This window comes from Vigna unguiculata, chromosome 9 (genome assembly GCF_004118075.2).
Source record: "Vigna unguiculata cultivar IT97K-499-35 chromosome 9, ASM411807v1, whole genome shotgun sequence".
NCBI lineage: Eukaryota > Viridiplantae > Streptophyta > Magnoliopsida > Fabales > Fabaceae > Vigna > Vigna unguiculata.
Window position 1 is genome coordinate 41,808,479 of NC_040287.1, and position 21,038 is coordinate 41,829,516.

General features: G+C 34.0%; 1 protein-coding gene and 1 pseudogene across 1 annotated transcript; both read left to right on the forward strand.

Moving 5' to 3' along the window:
- Window positions 1-2,912: 2,912 nt before the first annotated feature.
- Window positions 2,913-9,095, forward strand: LOC114163009 (kinesin-like protein KIN-7I). Its single transcript, XM_028047053.1, has 13 exons — window positions 2,913-3,118; window positions 3,230-3,514; window positions 3,710-3,799; window positions 3,917-4,017; window positions 4,116-4,229; window positions 4,319-4,400; window positions 4,497-4,564; window positions 4,653-4,718; window positions 4,816-4,940; window positions 6,061-6,379; window positions 7,188-8,042; window positions 8,136-8,431; window positions 8,606-9,095. Exons 2-13 carry the CDS (start codon window positions 3,274-3,276, stop codon window positions 8,883-8,885), a joined length of 2,637 nt encoding a protein of 878 aa, XP_027902854.1. The 5' UTR covers window positions 2,913-3,118; window positions 3,230-3,273; the 3' UTR covers window positions 8,886-9,095.
- Window positions 9,096-16,914: 7,819 nt separating this feature from the next.
- On the forward strand, window positions 16,915-20,703 carry LOC114162355 (annotated as a pseudogene).
- The last annotated feature ends 335 nt before the right edge of the window (window positions 20,704-21,038 follow it).

Genomic DNA, 21,038 nt, shown 5'->3' on the forward strand with positions numbered 1-21,038 from the left:
TGTTGCCTATCTTCATATTATTTTCAGTCAACAATTTTGTCCTTGAATAACATTTACTTCAAGTTCATGAACTGCCCTGCTGGTACTTCCCCTAATGCCGAACTACTGGCTGTTTTCAGCTATGTTAGAAATCAAGTAACGGCCTGCAGCTGGTGTCTTATCCACAAACACCCCTTCACTAGCAGCATCAAGCAAATTCCTGTCAGCCATTGTCAATCCCACATAAAAGTATTGTAGTAGCAGTTGTTCACTAATTTGATGATTAGGACAGGTTGCACACAACTTGTTAAAACGTTGCCAATACTCCGGGAGGCTCTCTCCTTGTGATTGCCTAATTCCACTGATTTCCTTTCTAACTGATGTTGTCCTTGATGCTAGAAAGAACTTCTCCAGAAATTTTCTTCCCATCCAGCTATCGGTTTTGGTTGAGAGAACAACCATGCTTTGGCTGCATCACATAAAGAGAAGGGAAATGCCTTCATTTGAACCACTTCTTCAGAAATGTTGGCCGGTTTCATGGTTGAGCATACAATGATGAACTTCAAGTGTTTATGAGGATCCTCTCCAATCATTCCATGAAACCAATGATAAGGGACTTATCACTCCCATCAAGTAACACCACCAAATGAGCATTCTTTGCCAATGAAACCAACATTAGTAAAACTCATGTGCGCGTTTCATTTTCAGTTGGAAGGAACATTTCATATTTCAATTATTATTCATGCATTTGGTATGCAATTTTTTCAATGATACATCTGCTCCACTCTGTATAGTAATTTACACTTGCTCCTGCAGAATGCATACTATGATTTCGATAAGTGTTACTTGTCTTTCATCTTTTGTTTGCAATGGCTTAATAGTAAATGATAATTAATATATTTGTGTTTTAATGAGTATGATATTACATATGCTTCCCCTGTATTTTCTTTCCTGTTTTATTTAATTGTCAAAACCTTTAGTTTTTTTATAATGGACTTTTGTTTTTGGGTTCGAGAAATGTTGAGGTGGGTAGTTTGAGCATTGCTCCCACCAATTCATTTTGGGTATAATTTATGTCCGAGGAATGATTGAAGTCTTGTAAGAATATCTAGTGATTTTGTGATTTTGTGGGAGGAAAAGAGTTATTTAATATTTTGCTGGGTATAGTATTTGTCTTAATTACCTATTTCCAGAAATATCATTCTGAAATATCTTGTTCCTGAGTACGTAACATTCTTCCTCAAAACAAATGCAACAATTTTCGTTCCCTGACAATTTTAGGAAACTTATTTGCTTAGGAATTGATGGAGGCCAAATTTTTCCGCTTTCTGAAGATTGTGGGTGTTGGATACAAAGCCAGAGCTGAAGCTGCAGGTCGTCTATTGTATCTCAAATTGGGGTACAGCCATGAGGTGGAATTAGCTGTTCCTCCTGCTGTCCGAGTTTTCTGCTTCAAGAACAATGTAATTTGTTGTACAGGAATTGACAAACAAAGAGTGCACCAGTTTGCAGCTACTGTTCGGACCTGTAAGCCTCCTGAAGTTTACAAAGGCAAGGGTATAATGTATGTTGATGAAGTTATCAAGAAAAAACAAGGAAAGAAGTCTAAATAGTCATATAATCTTTAGGTGATTTGGTGAAGTCTAGACTGAGATGTACATTGGCTACACTCTGTCTGCACAAATCACTATGATTAACTCTAGCCTTCAAACAATTTTTGTGTTGGAATCCTTGAACATTATGGTAATAATTTATTGCTTTGAAATAACTATAATTTCTTGTTTCAGTAGGATTGATATGTACCTTTAGAGTTTATCTTACTTTAAATATAATATTCTTATGAAAGGCTCCTATTCTTTTCGTTCCTTATGGTGGTTGAAAAAATGATTATAGGATGGCTCGTCTTAAATTTAACCTTACCTCTTTTCCATTTTCCTCTCTACAAAGTTTTACTTTAGTTTATCTTTGATAATTGAAGCTCCTTTGTCCACATTTTTACCCATGATTAATAACTACAATTTTTTTTTAGATCTGTGCGCAATTTAACTGCTTATTTTGATGTTAGCAACGTGGTTACATGCCTTAAGTAGACAGAAAGCTCTAAGTAGAATAGGAACTTCAAAGGTTTCCAAATAGAGTAAATTGAAGTCAGTGATTTAAGCTATTTAGTTACTAATATTTATGATATAATTATGTCTACATGTATGTGTTGAATATCTTTAAATCTATCAAGTGATAGACAAAAAATGGAGAGAAAATTTAAATCTCCCATTTTGATTCCTTTTCCAATTTTTAAAAACAAAGGATAAAAGATATCGAAATATCTTCTTCAATTTCATCAAATATGTTGTACTTATTTACAAATATCTTAGCACAAATAATTAATTTTAATATACAACCAAAATAAATGTTAACGTACTTACTAAAGATTGAGAGTGTAGAATTAGAACAACATTCCATAAGATGAGTTATAAAGGAACTACTTTATTGACTGTTTGATAGATAAAATATGAAGCAAGCAATTGTGTATATATAGTATATTATAGATTGAGAATAATATTGCATGCACAGATTGGGATAGTACTGGTATTTGTTTGTTTAAAAGGTAAAGAAAGATAAATTATTTTCTTACAACTAACCAAGTGCTTGATATCCCATTTTTAAGGGTATATCATCGTTAAAAAAAACTATTTATAAAAAAAATAATTAATATAAAATGGGTATAAAAATTTGTATATCAGAGCAAGTAAAAAGAATAGTTAATTTAAGTAAGATTATTAATTAACGTTTAAGACCAAGTTAACTTGTTTTCTTATAACAAGTTATGTATGGATTATGGAGGCTCTAACAAAAATAAGAAAAAAAGGAAGAATTGGTGGCACGTGTCACAGAGGGGTGACATTGACAACGTGAAGATGAGTGAGATTTTGATCGAGGGTCAAAATAGCGAATGAACTTGAAAATTTTAGCGGGGTTAACGTAACTGTTTTATGTCTGGCTGGTGGTTACGGAATCCAGAAGCGTGGAAAGGAACACAACGGTTTTGCCATCCATTACCAAACCTATTCTGCTTCCTCTCTTCCTCCTCTCCGTTCTCTCTTTCTCCGGTCACTCGCCGGTGACAAGAATGCAGAGAACGGTAATTATGTTTATTTCATCATCCACATTTTCGTATTAATTGAATACAATCAATCCTTGATTTGCTTCCCATACATTTCATTATTGCATGTTTTCGTCTTTCTATCTGTAGGGCTGAGACGCTGCGTTTAGGAGTGCTAAGTGCGTTTCGCGTGGATGACGAAGATGAGAGACAGAGCGTCCATGGCGGACGCCAGAGAGGAGCGGGGGAACGTTGCACTTTCAAATGCCGAGGAAGAGAGGATCTTCGTTTCGATCAGAGTAAGACCTTTGAACGAGAGAGAAAGAGCGAGGCACGATGTGTCTGATTGGGAATGCATTTCTACCAACACCATCAAATTCAAGAACAACGGCCATGCAGAGCAGCGACCTCTGTCAATGGATACATATACCTTTGGTGAGAAACATGAAGCTGCTAGTTCTGTCATGTCCATGTGTAGCCTATGCTGATATCATTAGGGTTCACGTGAATCGTTATATTTTATGGATTTTTGAATTTTTATTTGTTTTTTACAATTTGATATTTCAGTTATCCAGGTATTTGTAACCTATGTCAATATTATTATTTATTCTGATGGTGTATTGGAAACAGACAGGGTGTTTGGGGAAAAGTGCAAGACAAAGCAGGTGTATGAACAAGGGATTAAGGACGTTGCCCTTTCTGTGGTTAGGGGTGTCAACTGTGAGTAATTTTCTTCTTGTTTGATGATTCCTGATTGTGTAATGTGTTTACTGCTGGGTCGGCTGGTGGTTTCATTTTTCTTTTAAGGGGATTCTCATTGGTGAAACGTAATCTCAGCTAGCATTTTCGCATACGGGCAAACAAGTAGTGGAAAGACGCACACAATGACTGGCATTACTGAATATGCAGTAAGGGACATATATGAATACATGGAGAAGGTATAGAACAATTCATATCCTGGTCTCATCTTGCAATGAAATGGATATGTTGTTCTTCGATAGTTGCCGAAAGGTTGACATCTCTTCTTCCCTTTCAGCAAAAAGACAGAGAATTTGTAGTCAAGTTCTCTTCCATGGAGATCTATAATGAAGCTGTTAGAGATCTTCTCAATGCAGGTTCTACTTCACTGAGAATTCTGGATGATCCAGAGGTAAGTTGGGTGGTATAATTTCATTGCTCTGTTGAAGAGTTCCTTGCTTAGTTCTTTTGAATGATTAAGAATATATGCACCTCAAACAGAAAGGAACAGTTGTGGAGAAACTTACAGAAGAGACACTGACAGATAGGGGACAGTTACAGCAACTCCTTTCGATATGTGCAGGTATTGGGTGCTACATTACAATATTGTTTTACGATTTACAGCTTTATAGGCTTTCCGGTGCTCTACTTCAAGCCATATATGCTTGTGTTCTTGCAGCTGAAAGGACAACGGAAGAGACAGCGATGAACGAAGCTAGCTCCAGATCTCACCAAATTATTCGATTGGTATTTCTTTTATCATTAAATTGCTTAGTAATTGACGGAGTTCTTCTCATTTTATTCCTAAATTTTCTCAAAATGATGATTCCTGCAGACAGTTGAAAGCAATCCTCGTGATTATGTAGACGCCGCAAGATCTGGAGCTCTATTCGCCAGTGTGGTATGATCTTTGTCCTATCCCACATATATTATAGTAGGATTGTCTCTGTTAATTGACTCGTTGATGAAATGAACAAGATTTGGTTTCTTTTGTACAGAATTTTGTTGATCTAGCAGGAAGTGAACGTGCTTCTCAAACATTGTCAGCTGGCACAAGATTGAGAGAAGGTAGCCACATAAATCGTAGTTTACTGAGCCTTGGAACTGTAATCCGGAAACTAAGGTATAATTTACTCTCACGTACTGATTGAAAATTTGGGTAATTATACCTAATTGCTTTAATAAATTAGGTGATATAGCTTGACATGATTAGTCCGAAAAATGACCACATAAAGTATGTACCAAGGATCCATCAGATTAAACTAAAGGCACGATGAGCAGATTCTTATATCTTTCAATGTGGTCACTGGTTTGATTATGATTATGTACATGGATCCGATCCATGAAGTCCAGCCCGTGGACAATGTTCTAATGAATCACCCTTTATGGAAAAAAGAAAAACATGAGCCCAGACGGTACCTCACAGAGCAATTATTGTACTTGAGGTCACTCTACCATCTTTTTGCTACATGAACACCGTGACAATAGACACTTCCAAAGAAAAAAGAGAAATGAGTTTATATAAAAAATAAAGCGTCTCCCTATTTTATTTCAAAATTTTATGATTGAAATATATATAATTTTTAAATTTGTCTATTTTGTTGAATACAAAATCTAATCTGGTTTCAAGTTGGGACATTGTAAACTTAATTCAATTTGTATATATAATATATTAGTTTGGGCATTACTAACTTTTTTCTAGTATAGAAGAATATATTAACTTAATCAAAATATCGGATGAGGACTAAAATATATTGGTAGAAGCTAAACTTGATCAACGCATCACTTGACTTAAGCTTCCGTAAAATGGATGCGTGGTCGATAATGCTTCGATGACACTAGTGTTCCATTTGAAGATCCTGTTTCCTAGTTCGTTTGCTAGCCATGCAAATCCTATTTAAATTTAAATTTTCGTAAATATAAAACGAACTAGGACTACCAATTATAAAGGGACATTTTTGGGAAATTTAATCCAAGCATGGTCTAGCCAGCTTTTTACTAATTCTAGAGAAACAAGACTTACTTTAATTAGGCGCTGGAGCACGTGTGTCTTTTCGAGCATCTGGTTCTAAAAATATTTGTTTTGATTCATCTTTTGACTTGGACATTCCTGAACAACATTTTGATCAATGAAAGTTCTCTTATTTTACAGTTCCTTCTATTTTTTTCTTCACCTTGTTAATTCATCAATTGCATTTTTTAGTATAAAACCCTAAATGCTAAACTATAATTATTGTATGCAGCAAGGGAAGAAATGAACACGTACCTTACAGAGACTCTAAGCTTACTCGCATTTTACAGAACTCCTTAGGTGGCAATGCCAGAACAGCGATCATTTGTACCATTAGTCCTGCAAGGAGCCAGAGTGAGCAATCAAGAAATACTCTGCTTTTCGCTGGTTGCGCAAAACAAGTGACTACTAATGCTCGGGTCAATCAAGTGAAGTCAGACAAGGCTTTGGTAAAACAACTGCAAAAGGAATTGGCCAGATTGGAGAATGAGTTAAGGAACTACACCCCAAATACCATCTTACTCAAGGAGAAAGAACTCCAAATTCAAAAGGTGAGGGCAGATTTAATAAGTTGAGTTCTTTTGTTTTAATGTTAGTTTGTTGCGGGTCACTTATCTCGTTTTAATATTTTTAGTTTTTTTTTTTCAATTTTTTAAATTAATATTAATCTTTTATTCTTTAAAACTAAAAAAAATTAATCTTTTTTGTCCAGACATCTTGCACGTACCAAAACACGTAATTATAGCGAATACTTAACCAAAAATATTTATTATACACTTTAACAAAATCAATAACAATATTAAAAAATGATTAAAATAAGATATATATATATATATATATATTCTAAATTACAAAATTAAAAAAACTAATTTAAATTTATAGAACCAAAATATATATATATATATATATATATATATATATATACGAAGTATATTCAACTGAATTATATTTTCCAGCGTTGATTACTTTTTGTTAGGTTAAAGAAAATTTATTCCATGGTTTTGCCGGGACAGAAAAAAAAAATAGCCTGAACGCGTCATGACCATTTCTTTCAGCTATGAACCATAAGAGTAGTTTCATTATATATATATATATATATATATATATATATATATATATATATATATATATATATATATATATTCTTTTATGCCATTGATTTTCTCAGTTTGATTCGCTAAGCTTACGAGTCACGGAATAGAGGGGAGGCCTTTTATACCCTAGTTCCTTAACAATCATAAACAGCGTACTTACGAAAAGAATATAGAGAAGGAGACATTTGGTGTAGAGCATTCTATTTTTGATAATTTTTATTCAGTTTATCCTTTTCTTTTTCTCACATGATTCGAAAGCATGCAGATGGAAAATGTGATCAAAGAGTTGACTCGGGAACGTGATCTCTTTCAATCTTCTGCTCAAAATAAGCTCCAGTCTGCTGAAAAAGATCAACCTATAAGAGTAGGCAAAGATTCAGCCTCGGGATTGTCAGGAGCTAATAATTTCCTTCGCAGGATGGACAGCGCATCTGAGAATCTTGACATAACAACATCTAGTTTACAGCATACTGGAAATTCTGATGACGACTTTCTTTTGGATGGCAATTCTCCAACGTTTGTTGGGCCTGATCCGTGTCAGGGTTGGGAGGAGATGGCCAGCAGAGCTGCTGCACCTGAAGATGACTGCAAGGAAGTTCCATGTATTGAAGTAAAAGAAGTGGAAATAGACCACAAAATAGATGCTAAATCATCCTCAGGGAATGAGCATTGCGAGTTAAATCCTGCTGTCGTAGATAATACCAACAACCTTATTGTGGACCTCCTAAAGGAATCCAATGGGTCTTCTACTCAAATAGATAAGGTGGATCAGGAATCTTCAAAACATCCTCACATAAGTAATTTGCAGCAGAAACCTGCCACACCTCAACTCAAGGAGCCGGAAAAGGTATCCCGCACATTGCCAACTGAGGTTGAAAGGAGTAACTCTAATAGTTCGGTTTGCTATGAGGACAAGCTACCCAAATCAAAGTTACAAGCCATAGAAAGAAATTCTTCCCGAGAAAGATCTTTAAGTCAAGAGATGAATACTTCAGTTGAAGACGTAGAATCCCTTTGGGATTCTGATGTGGAGGATACTGCCAGCATCCTAAATTTTGTTGTAGGGATGAACGAAATGGCTAGGCAAAAGTCGCTGGACGAGGACATGGATGATATTATGGTAAGCAGCAGATGCAACCACTAACACATACTCTAATGCTGTCTGTCCATTTTGCTACTACTCCAATAATTCTAAATTTTATTTATTTATCAGGTACGAGCAAGAACATCTGGAACCGATAAACGTGTGAACAGAGTCAGAGGTGTCAGTTTCAGCGGAACTCCGGGGCCTTGGAATTTTGAGACGCAGCTAAGAGATACGATTCAACTTTGGGATGCATGTAATATACCCTTGGTACATAGATCCTACTTTTTTCTTCTCATCAAAGGCGAAATTTCGGATGCAGTGTACTTTGATGTAGAACTCAGACGTTTGTCTTTCCTAAAGGACACGTTTTTTAACGCAACAAACAGTACAGCACATGGTTCGGATGTCACACCTAATTCAAGGTAAAATCTTTTTGTTTGATGAATAGAGTTTAAACATGCAATTCGCATTTATCTTTGCCAATATGATCAATCAGATAGGTTGATTCTCATATTGATCATCCCATGTGAAACTTTACATGAATAGTACTGTAAAAATATTAATTTGATAATTTTTTTTTCCTTTTTACTGAGCAGTTTGATGGCACTGAATCGTGAGAGGAAAATGCTAAGCAAGCAAGTGCATAAGAAGTTTTCGTGGAAGGAAAGAAACGAACTTTACGTGAAGTGGGGTGTGGACTTGAAATCTAAGCACAGAAGTGTACAGTTGGCATGGTGCTTATGGACGAATACAAAAGACTTGAACCACGTAAGGGAAAGTGCTGCACTTGTTGCGAAGCTGGTTGGTTTTATAAACTCGGGTGATGCCTCAAGGAAAATATTTGGATTAAGCTTCTTATCCCGCTGGAAGCCCTAGAAATCCCATACTCCCAATCATCTCAATTTTTTCTTTCCCTCTTCCCACTCACATCTGACAAAACCATGAATAGTGGGATACCAAAAAAAAAGAAACATCATTTGTAAGAAATCCCGATGATACCTCCTTCAGCAAAAGAAATTGAAATGATACCAATAATATTTATGGAAAAAAGAAAAATGAAAAATGAGACCAGTGATAACATGGAAAGAGGTGAAAAATCATTTGTAAAAAGTTTATAATTTTTTGTAGTTACATAAGTTGTTATTTAATGTTAATGTATAAATATGGAATAATTCTACAAAAATTATAAAATATTTCTATTCATCTTTTTTACCAAATAAAAAGAAAGTTTTTCAAAATTATAGCCAACTCTCTACTCTTTACCGGCATCCGAATAACACTCAGAGAAGTTTCTTTCTTATTAGAGGATACAATATCTTGTTGTTCTATCAATCCCGTAGATTAAATTATAATGGAATCGTGACATTTAAAGTATTATGTTTTTAACTAGAAAAAAAATTACATTTTAACTAATCTTAACTAACAATTATAAATTTTGGCATAATAATAGTGTTTGAACCTATGATGCACCGATACTTCAACTTGGATTATGTATCCGTATCTAACACGTATTGTGTCTGATACTTTAGGATACTTTAACGATACCTTATCAATGAAGTATTTAATTTATAAAGTAGTAGTACATTACAATAAAATCTTTGAATAATGACCAATTTTAGTAACAAAAAATAATTGGTCAATATATAATGACTAAATTAACAACTAAAATAGTTCCAAAAAATTATAATCGATCTCTAAATTGATAATTAAAATAGTTTCAATAATGAATTGATTTTTAAATTGGTTACTAACATTAGCTACAAGGTTTTGACTACCAAAATAATTGGTCTCTTATTATTTATTATGTTTTGTAAGAATTATTGTACACTTGTCATGATTTACATATCACGTATCTATCACGTATCGTATCCTATTATTTTAAAATTAAATATATCGACGTATCGGATACGTGTCATATCCGATATATATATATATATATATATATATATATATATATATATATATATATATATATATATATATATATATATATATATATATATATATATATATATATATATATATATATATATATATATATATATATTATTTGTGCATCATAGGTTTGAATCAATAATTTCACTTTCTTTGTTTTGTCAATAGGTTTTATAACCAATATTATCCTAAAGTTAGTGCATGTTTGGTTTTATTTGGAAACACTTAAAATAAATTTCTAAAATCAATTCATGTTAATAATTTGTTTGGAGGTATCCAAAATCAATTGTAGATGAAAAATTCACATAAAAAAGAAACAACTCTTTCTAGTTTTTCCATCAATCAAAATTAATTTTCCCATATCAAATAGAATCAATTTTTTTTAAAGTGTTTTCATGAAGTCTATTTGAGTTGTCTTCCATTCTTCAATGAGATTATTTACTAATTATTGAAATATTAGTTTTCACCACTTCTAGCTAGAAATAACACTGTGTAAAGTCGTATCTTCCTTCTTTAATATTATAATACACGCTAAATATAAATTTTTCATCGGATAACTAAAACACGAACTTGTCGATATCTTATAAGATAACATTTCATTCAAATTCATGATACTAAAACCACATATTAATTTGAAAATAACATTAAATAAGAAAAAAATTTCAATTAAACATTTGTAAAAGTACAATAAATATATAGAGATATAAAAATAAGTTATAACCGTCAGCCAACCAAAATTAAGTTCACTTTAATTTATAAGAGGTAAACCGATTTGAGCCGAATTGAAGATAACTTGACCCATGATTCATTAAAAGTAATTTTTTATTAGTTTTTTTTATAATTAACAATCATTTTTCAACAAATGCATAAGTGTATAGTAGTATCAACCAGTGCCGTATCCACAATTCAATAAGTATATTCATAGTTAGTTTTTGGATTTTTTTTTGATTTTGATAAAGAATACATGTAAATATAAATAGTGGTAATTATATAGATTGTGTGAAGTAGAGACTATGATTATATTTCATCTCATATTCTTTTACTGTACCACTACTATCTTATTTACTCAATATGTAAATCGTTCAATGTCCTCGAAGTACTTTTTTTATGTAGATAAATGGGCCTATAATCTAAGGACTAATCCAGTACGATTTCTCCACTTCTACTTGAATGAATCCTTATTTTACGGTGCAAGATTATTTCATTTAGTACACCCTCTAGATCTTGTGGAAACCTCTAGCAAGAATGTGATGGTTTGATTGGACCTTAGTTTGAGACTAGTCTTCTAACTCAATACAAACCAGTAAAATAAGTGAGTTGTCAATTCACCATTAAGCACAAATCAAATCACAAACTACTGAATGAAAACATAGATAAATACCCAATAAATGGGAGTATAGAGAATTAGAGTTAATTACATCAAACCTGAACACGAGTTGTCAATTCACCATTAAACATAAATCAAATCACAAACTATTGAATGAAAACATAGATAAATACCCCCCAATAAGTAGGAGTAAAGAGAATAAGAGTTAATTACATCAAACCTGAATATAAGAGAGTTCAACTACTCGTAGAATATTACAATACAACTTCAACAACATCTAAACATAAGATTTACATAATTTACAATAAGAGTATCTCTTTCGTGTCTCACATATATACCATTTTATACTCTATTGCTACATTTCTAATTTCCCACTCAGTGCCTAGAACCAGGAAATGAGGTATTTATTCATAATAGAAATTTTTTGACAGTGTTCAACCGTTCTTTTGGTGCTCATCCACATGGCTTTCTTCACAGTTGAGTTTCTTTCTTAGCTCAATCTCTTGTCCTGGTGCTTAGCACTTGACTATTCCTTTTTGGGAAGTTTTTCTTGGTTGCTTATTCTTATGGATTAGTGCTCCAGATTTCCTTGTAAAGAAGATTTTCTCATGTGGCTTAGCTTCAATTTGTTGTGCTCAGTCAAAAAGTCAAAATATGTTGTCTTGTCTTTTTTACTTCCATGACTCAGCGTTAATGCCTGTGACTCATCTTCATACTTGATATTTTCTCTCATATTCACTACAAGACAGCAAAATATCATTACAATTCATAAAACTCAATTTTCCAATACCTCATTTTGTATCTTGAGTTAAGGAGGATTGTTTTAGAGAATCATTTGATACATGATAAGTGTCAATTTCAAATAAAAAATTTACTTTTCTTAGATAATTTGATTCTTTTAAAATATTATAATGATATTCAATAATGTTTACATAATTTAGATGTTTAATTTATTTGTTTGTTAAGTTATATAATTCATATTTTAGTTCTCAACTATGTTTATAATAATATTTAGTAAAATAGGTTACACTTTGACTATTTTTAGGAAAGTTAGATCAATAATCCATCGATTCAGTAGATTACAAAATTTGTTATTCAAATAATTGAACATATATTTTTTTAACTCCATATAAATTGGGTTGTCTGACTTTAGCAAATATAACTATTTATGTTTAATCCACTTTAACTCTAGTAATAAGGACCTCCTAATATAACAACTATACTTATTTATTGTGTTCACAATTAAAATGGGTTGATTGATCCATGAATTGAATACGATGCTGGCTACCCTCTACACCCATATATTTATGATACAAGTCTCCAAGAACCAACGCCCTCTCTTTGGTGGGTGAACCATGAAGTCCCTTCCTTTATAATTAGTGCCATCATTTATGATTTAAAATATTGTGACTCATTGATTTCAGGAATTTTCCATACATAATTAGAATGAGACATTTGCTAGAGGAATTAATTTAATTTAAATTATATTATTATTTTTATTATTAGTCATGATGTGCAAATTTATTAAAATTTAAAAAATAAAATAAAATAGATTATTTATCAAATAATTTCACATAGATGTAAAAAAGTGTAAATAAAATATTTGTCTCCCATCCCTCCCCCAAATTTACGCATATATTTTAGATATAGGTAAGATTATTTTCCTCACAATACACTAATTTTGTTTTTATTTAAGTTGAATGTAAAGAAAATCAATCAATTGTATTAAATTTTACTGATTCTTTAATTTTTTTAAAAATTAGTCTAACCAAATGTCAGATATTAATTAAAAGGAAAATAATATTTTAACCCACTTTTTTTTATCCATTTTTAACTTATTACTTTAATCACCATTAGATCATCTTTTTTTATTTTTTTTAGTGATACGATGTGATGATCTAATGGTGATTGAAGTGGTAGGTTAAAAGTGAGTCAAAAAAGTAGATTAAAGTATCATTGTCCTAATTAAAATTAGAAGTAAAAATAATTACAAATATATTCATATTTAATAGAGAAGAAGTGTGTTTCTTTGGTTTATAAAAGATATGTGGTCCAAACATTTTGAAGACAAAAATATGTCTGCTCATGGAATTGTATCGACTGCACTATAAATGCAGTTTTATTTGTCTGTGTCTTCATCTCTCTTATATTTGGAGGATACAGTAATAAAGTCAACTCACCAACTTCTCACAAAACCATACTCATTTCCTTTATTGAAAAAGGAGGGTTCAAATTATTTATAAGGGTTAAATATGTTTTTCTCTCCTAATTTTCAGCGAAATTTAGAATTAGTTTTTTATTAAAAATTTTGATCAATTTAGCCTTTTATCTTTAAAAATGCGTGAATTTAGTCCTTTTAACCAAATTTTGTTAAATTTATCTGACGTTTCAAGCACATTTCATGATAGTATTTGAATTATTTACACCGTTTAACACATTTTTGCTTCAACGTTAACTCAAATATTATCATAAAATGCGTTTAAAATGTCAAATAAACTTTATAAAATTTGTTAAAATGGACTAAATCCATGCATTTCTAGAGATGAATGACTAAAATGGTATAAAGTTTCGAAGAGAGACTAATTCCAAAATTTACTAAAACTTAAGGGATAAAAACATATTTAACCCTATTTATAACTTAAATTTGAACTACTCAAACTATCATCATTTAAAAAACAGTTTTGTGCATTAAATGATAATATATCATATAACAAATGTAACCCTAAAAATGTTGAATGGTTAGTTAGTATTTGAAATTACTCTTGTGTTGTTGATCTTTAAAGTGAGTGTGATGTTGTACCTTTTTTAATTACACATTACTGAATAAAACTACCAAAAAAAGGTTTCATAGCAAAGTGAGGTTCATCATTTCTCCTGAAATGAATGAACAATGGATAATGTAATATATGCATTCACTTAACGATCTTTATGAAGAGATACCTTTCTCTTTTTCTCTCTCTCCTTTTGTTTATTCACTGTTCCAATTACGAGCATAATAAAAAAAGTTTGGTCTGCATATTACGGATCACGCGCTTCTTCCACCTATCTTCATCAATTTCATATTTCCATCTTCACGTACGTGTTTAATTGGATAGAACTCACTTTTATTTAAATGTGTTAGTTTGATATTCATTTTTAAAAGGATGTAAATTAAGTTTAAACTTTTAAAAAATGTCTTAATTAAGTCATTTTCAATAAAAAATTATTAACACCGATATTGATATTTAAAATGACTTACAAAATTATGTATTGATATTTATATCAAGATATCAAGATTTAGTGGTAAAAGTCATTAAGTTAACGGTAATTTTTTGTCTAAAGGGGACTTAATTAAGACACTTGTTCAAAAATTAAGACTAGATTGATACATTTTTAAAAGTGGGTACCAAACTAACACATTTGAACGAAAATGAGTACCATCCACTAATTAAACATTTTATATTCAATAATGTAAAATTATAATTTACATTTACATATACGATGAGATAAAGTAAGTTTAAGTGACAAATGATAAGAAAACATAATAAGTAAAATACAAAATTTTGTAAACCCTAATTTACACTTTACTAAACTCAGTCTCTTTAGATAAAGTTTATGCTTTAAATCATGTTGATGAAAAATACAATTAGGAGGAAAACCTCAAGTTTTCTCGAAGAATATTACTCAACAACAATTAGATTCTTCGCATTAATGACATTATCTAAAAAATTGTTTTATAATTTCATTTAAGAAAATAAGAAACATAGTATATAATCCTTCACACGGAAGCTAATAAAACCCTATACCTCCTACTAAGTCATTCCTTCATTCATGATATTGAATGTTAATTCATATCTTCACGAAACCATTTCTATTTTGGTACTCTACATTACCATTCGTAATATTAAATTTTATTCACATCACAACTACTCGTGCCTATAATCAACCAGTTTCTAGTTTTAAATTAATGCATGTATCTGAATATAAATTAGTGTATTATATTTAGTGTGATGCATTTATCACATTATCCAATAACCGGTCGTATCATAATTTTTGTTATCAATGAAAATATTTTTAATTAAAGACAAGTGATAATCATTAATGCACTTTTAATAATTTTTATTATCCAATAGTTTAAACACAATCTATACTTAATCTAGACATTAAATATACGTACTGTCTATGAAATTAGAAAAATTATGTATTAGACCGAGCAGGGACCGATCAAGTACTAATAGATGATAGTTAGAATTAATTATGAGATTATTATAATAAATAAGATTAAAATGTTATTGGATTATTATAAGGTCAGTATTAAGGTAAAAATTTATTTAAGGTCTATAAATATGTAGATAAGATATTTAATATTTTTAAATTTATTACATTTGTTTTGACCTGTTTTAATTAAGTAATAATTTGAGTATCGAAATACCTTAGTCAATTAGATTAACCGACCAGACAAATCAAAAGACTTTAAAAAAGTGAACTATGAACAACGAGTAAGCGACAAGTCCAAAGACAACAGTAAGTTTTATAATCTTCAATAATTCTATAATGTAAAATAATATGAAATATCATTTATCAAAACTCATAACTTTTAAGATTTAATTTATCGTTAATGTTTAAACATAAATAAATTAAAAAGAAAACATTTAAGAGAAGATGTCTTAACTCTAGTAATTACTTTTTAAATAATTATATTAACTCGTTGTTAAAATGATGTTAAGACGGTAGAAGTCACGTTCCCACGGCATATATTAATCATTAGTCGCTAACTTTAAAATACTTTGTGGATTACATCTATAGAAGAAAAAAAAAATAATCCATACAAGTTTTCAGTTAAGAACATTAATTATGTGATATATATTTCAAATTATCGAAATCATATTCTTTAACTTTTTAACTACTGTTTCTAAAAAAATAAATTCACGACTAATTAGTAAAAAGGAAATACTATAACTTACATCGATATCATAAGTTGTAAATACTTGTATAAAGTAACGTTGGACAACATTCATAAATTTTTAAAATGTTTAGAACTTTTCCTCTTAATGATATATTTCAAATTAAAATTTAACAGCAATACGTGTTTGAACGATAGTATTAACAAACTCACGTTATGAACGCGTTAAGTTATTTTATTTTCAGAAGAATACTCACATTATGAACGCGTTAAGTTGTTTTATTTTCAGAAGAATAATAATATTTTGACAACTAAATCTTGATAACTTTCTTTTATAACATGATGTGTCATCTTTTAAGTAGTTTATTTTTAAATATTAAAAATAAATCTTACAACATGAAGTGTCATCTTCTGAGAAAGTTGTCAAAATTTAGCAGTCAAAAAATCATTTTCCTTCTCGAAACAAAACATTGAAAGTAATTATTTTTGAATAAAGAGATTAAAATAACATTGTGATATATATTATTTAGAATTCTATGGTGGAAGACGAAAATGTGTGATATGAATAAGTAAAAAAAAACATCGAGTCCGAGGTGAGGTGCAGAAAACAGCTAAGAAACAGTAACAGGGTAAGGTAAGAGTAGGAGTGAGCGTGGACCACACCAGACACACACACCATGGTTCCAAAAAACCCTTCAAATCAAACCATTTAAGGAATAAAATAGCAATGGCGACCAAAGCAATCCATAACATAACTTAAAGGCTTGTCATTTGCGGGGAACATGGCTCGCTAACAAACGCTCCTCTCTCTATTCTCAAAACTCCAAAGTACACAAAAAAACACAACACAACACTACCAAACAAACAAATGGTGTCAGCCCCTGAAGCTAAAAACTCACTTTAACCTCTCACAATCACCACCATCATCACCACCGTCACCAACACCCAAATGGCAACAACGGTTATATTTTTCACCCTCAGACTCGTCGCTTTCTTCGCCGTCTTAACCATAACCACAACCGCTGCGCAGAACACCACTGCGTTGGAGATTCAAGCCTTAACCGCATTCAAGCGCAACCTCCATGACCCTCTGGGTTCCCTCGACGGTTGGGACCCTTCCACGCCCGCCGCACCCTGCGACTGGCGCGGCATTGTCTGCCACAACAACCGAGTTCACCACCTCCGTCTTCCCCGTCTCCAACTCGCCGGTGAAATCTCTCCCTCCCTCTCTAATCTCCTCCAACTCCGCAAACTCAGCCTCCACTCCAACAATCTCAACTCCTCCATCCCTCCCTCCCTCTCTCAATGCCTCTTCCTACGCGCACTTTACCTCCACAACAACCGCCTCTCCGGCCACCTTCCTCGGCAGCTTCTCAACCTCACCAACCTCCAAATTCTTAACCTTGCGCACAACCTATTCACCGGAAAAATCCCGGACCAACTTTCCATCTCCCTGCGTTTTTTAGACCTATCTGATAATGCCTTCTCCGGCGACATTCCAGCTAATTTCTCGTCCAAATCCCAGCTTCAACTCTTGAATCTCTCTTACAACAGGTTGAGTGGAGGAATACCTGGTTCACTGGGAAAGTTGCAAAATCTGGAATATCTTTGGTTAGACTCCAACAATATTTATGGAACTTTTCCTTCTGCCATTGCCAACTGTTCCTCTCTGGTACACCTTAGTGCGGAGGACAATGTTCTGACCGGACTTCTTCCTCTTACCTTAGTTACCATACCAAAACTTCAGGTGCTTTCACTTTCACGGAACCAACTTTCCGGTTTGGTTCCCAAGTCCGTTTTCTGCAACACTCACCTACAAAGCTTGAATCTTGGTTTCAATTCCTTTACGGGTTTTTCTGCACCTCAAAGTGAAGAATGCAATAGTATTTTAGAAGTTTTGGATGTTCAAGGAAATCACATTGCTCCCACAAGGTTTCCCTCGTGGTTGACCCGGACTACAAAATCGTTGAAGGTGCTTCACCTTTCGGGAAACTTCTTTACCGGTTCTCTCCCTGCTGATATTGGTAACTTTTTGGCGTTGGAAGAGCTTAGAGTCGCGAATAATTTGTTATCCGGTGGTGTTCCGCCTAGCATTGTGAATTGTAGGTTGTTAAAGGTTTTTGATCTTGAGGGGAACCGCTTCTCTGGGTTAATTCCTGAGTTTCTCGGGGATATGAGAAACCTGAAGGAGTTTTCTCTTGCTGGTAACCTTTTTACCGGTTCGATTCCTTCTAGTTTTGGAGCACTTTCTGCGCTCGAAACGCTTAATTTGAGTGACAATAAGTTGACCGGTGTGGTGCCTGAGGAAATCATGAAACTGGGGAACGTGAGTGAATTGAATCTCAGCAATAACAAGTTTTCGGGTCAACTTTGGTCAAATATTGGGGACATCACGGGTTTGCAAGTTCTTAATTTGAGTCAGTGTGGGTTTTCAGGAAAGGTTCCTGCTTCGTTGGGGAATTTATTGAGACTAACGGTTCTAGACTTGAGCAAGCAGAACCTCTCGGGTGAGTTGCCCCTTGAGGTTTTTGGGTTACCTAGCCTGCAAGTTGTGGCACTTCAAGAGAACCGTTTGAGTGGTAAAGTTCCCGAGGGGTTCAGCAGCATAGTTAGTCTGCGATATCTTAATCTCAGCTCTAATGAATATGTCGGTGACATTCCAATAACTTACGGGTTCCTCAGTTTTTAACGACTCTCTCTCTGTCTCACAATGGTGTTTCTGGTGAAATACCGCCCGAGATTGGTGGTTGTTCGCAACTTGAAGTATTGCAGCTGCAGTCAAATTTTCTAGAGGGTAACATTCCCGGGGACATTTCTCGGCTATCCCATTTAAAGGAGCTTAATTTGGGGCACAATAGGTTGAAAGGTGATATCCCAGATGAGATATCAGCGTGTTCTGCCTTGAGTTCACTCTTGTTGGATGGTAATCACTTCACGGGTCGCATTCCCGGTTCCTTGTCAAAACTGTCTAATTTGACCGTGTTGAACCTTTCTTCAAATCTTTTGAAAGGGGAAATTCCGGTTGAACTGTCAAACATATCTGGTTTGGAGTATTTAAACGTGTCTAGTAATAATCTTGAGGGTGAGATTCCAAACGTGCTTGGTGCCAGATTCAGTAACCCTTCCGTGTTTGCGATGAACCAAGGTTTGTGCGGGAAGCCCTTGCAGAGGGAATGTGCAAAGGTGAGAAGGAGAAAGAAGAGAAGGTTAATAATGTTGATAGGCGTGGGAGTGGCTGGTTTGTGCCTTTTGGCGTTGTGTTGTTGTGGGTATGTTTACAGCCTCTTGAGGTGGCGGAAGAAGCTTCGAGAAGGGGTGACGGGTGAGAAGAAACGGAGCCCCTCAACAAGTGCAGGTAGCAGAGGGAGTGGGGAAAACGGAGGACCAAAGTTAGTTATGTTCAACAACAAGATAACGTACGCGGAGGCATTGGAAGCAACGAGAAACTTCGATGAAGAGAACGTGTTAAGCCGGGGAAGATATGGCCTCGTGTTCAAAGCCTCCTTCCAAGATGGAATGGTTCTCTCCATTCGTCGCTTCGTTGATGGGTTCTTAGACGAGGCTAACTTCCGCAGGGAAGCAGAATCACTGGGCAAAGTGAAGCATCGAAACTTGACCGTTCTGCGTGGTTACTATGCAGGTCCACCCGATGTGAGACTTCTTGTGTATGACTACATGCCCAATGGAAACCTCGGCACACTGCTTCAAGAGGCGTCTCAGCAAGATGGCCATGTTCTGAATTGGCCAATGCGTCACCTCATTGCACTGGGAATTGCTCGAGGGCTAGCTTTCTTGCACTCGGTGCCAATCGTTCATGGTGATGTGAAGCCTCAAAATGTTCTCTTTGATGCGGATTTTGAAGCCCATTTGTCTGAATTTGGATTGGAGCGGTTGACGGTAGCAGCACCGGCAGAAGCGTCGTCGTCGTCGACTCCGGTAGGGACGTTGGGGTATGTTTCAGCAGAGGCTGTATCGAGTGGGGTGGCGACAAAGGAGGGTGATGTTTATAGCTTTGGGATAGTGTTGTTGGAGATACTAACGGGGAAGAAACCGGTGATGTTCACGGAAGATGAGGACATAGTGAAGTGGGTGAAGAAGCAGTTACAGAGGGGACAAATATCGGAGTTGTTGGAGCCAGGGTTGCTTGAGCTGGACCCAGAGTCATCGGAATGGGAAGAGTTTTTGTTGGGTGTGAAAGTGGGTCTTCTCTGCACAGCAACGGATCCTCTTGATCGACCGTCGATGTCTGACGTTGCTTTCATGCTCCAAGGTTGCCGGGTCGGACCGGAAATCCCATCATCGGCGGATCCCACAACACTACCATCTCCTGCTTGATTTTTTATTTTATTTTTTATTGTTGATGAAATTGTATTGCTATTTTTGCTGAATTGAATTAAATTAAATTATCCAAATTTTGGAGGGGGGGTCCGTCCATATGGTTGAGTTCTTTAATAATCTTTTGTTGGTCCTGTTATTATTACTGTTGTTGGCTGCGCCAAAAGAAGAATTCGTGTGGCTTTGACGAACGGCGCCGTTTTCATGTGGTCAAATTACGCTTGTGCGAGAGAGATGGAGCAAATGATTCCCGCCAAAAGGAGGAGCTTCATGATGGCCATCGCACAAAGACATGTGCCCACGTGTCGAATCAGGAACATCCAGGAAAGTTACCGTTATGATGACATGGAGCTTCAAATGGATCAGACAGACGCGTCGAAAATGGGGAATAGGACGTTTGAATATGTCGGGGTTTCAGATTTTTCCTTTCCTTCTACATTTATTTTTAATAATAATAATAATAATTCTGGATCCGAATAGAAAACGAAAAGGTAGGGGAACGAAAAGATTTCATAAAAAAACTTAGTGCAAAGATTTTCTTTAACTTTTA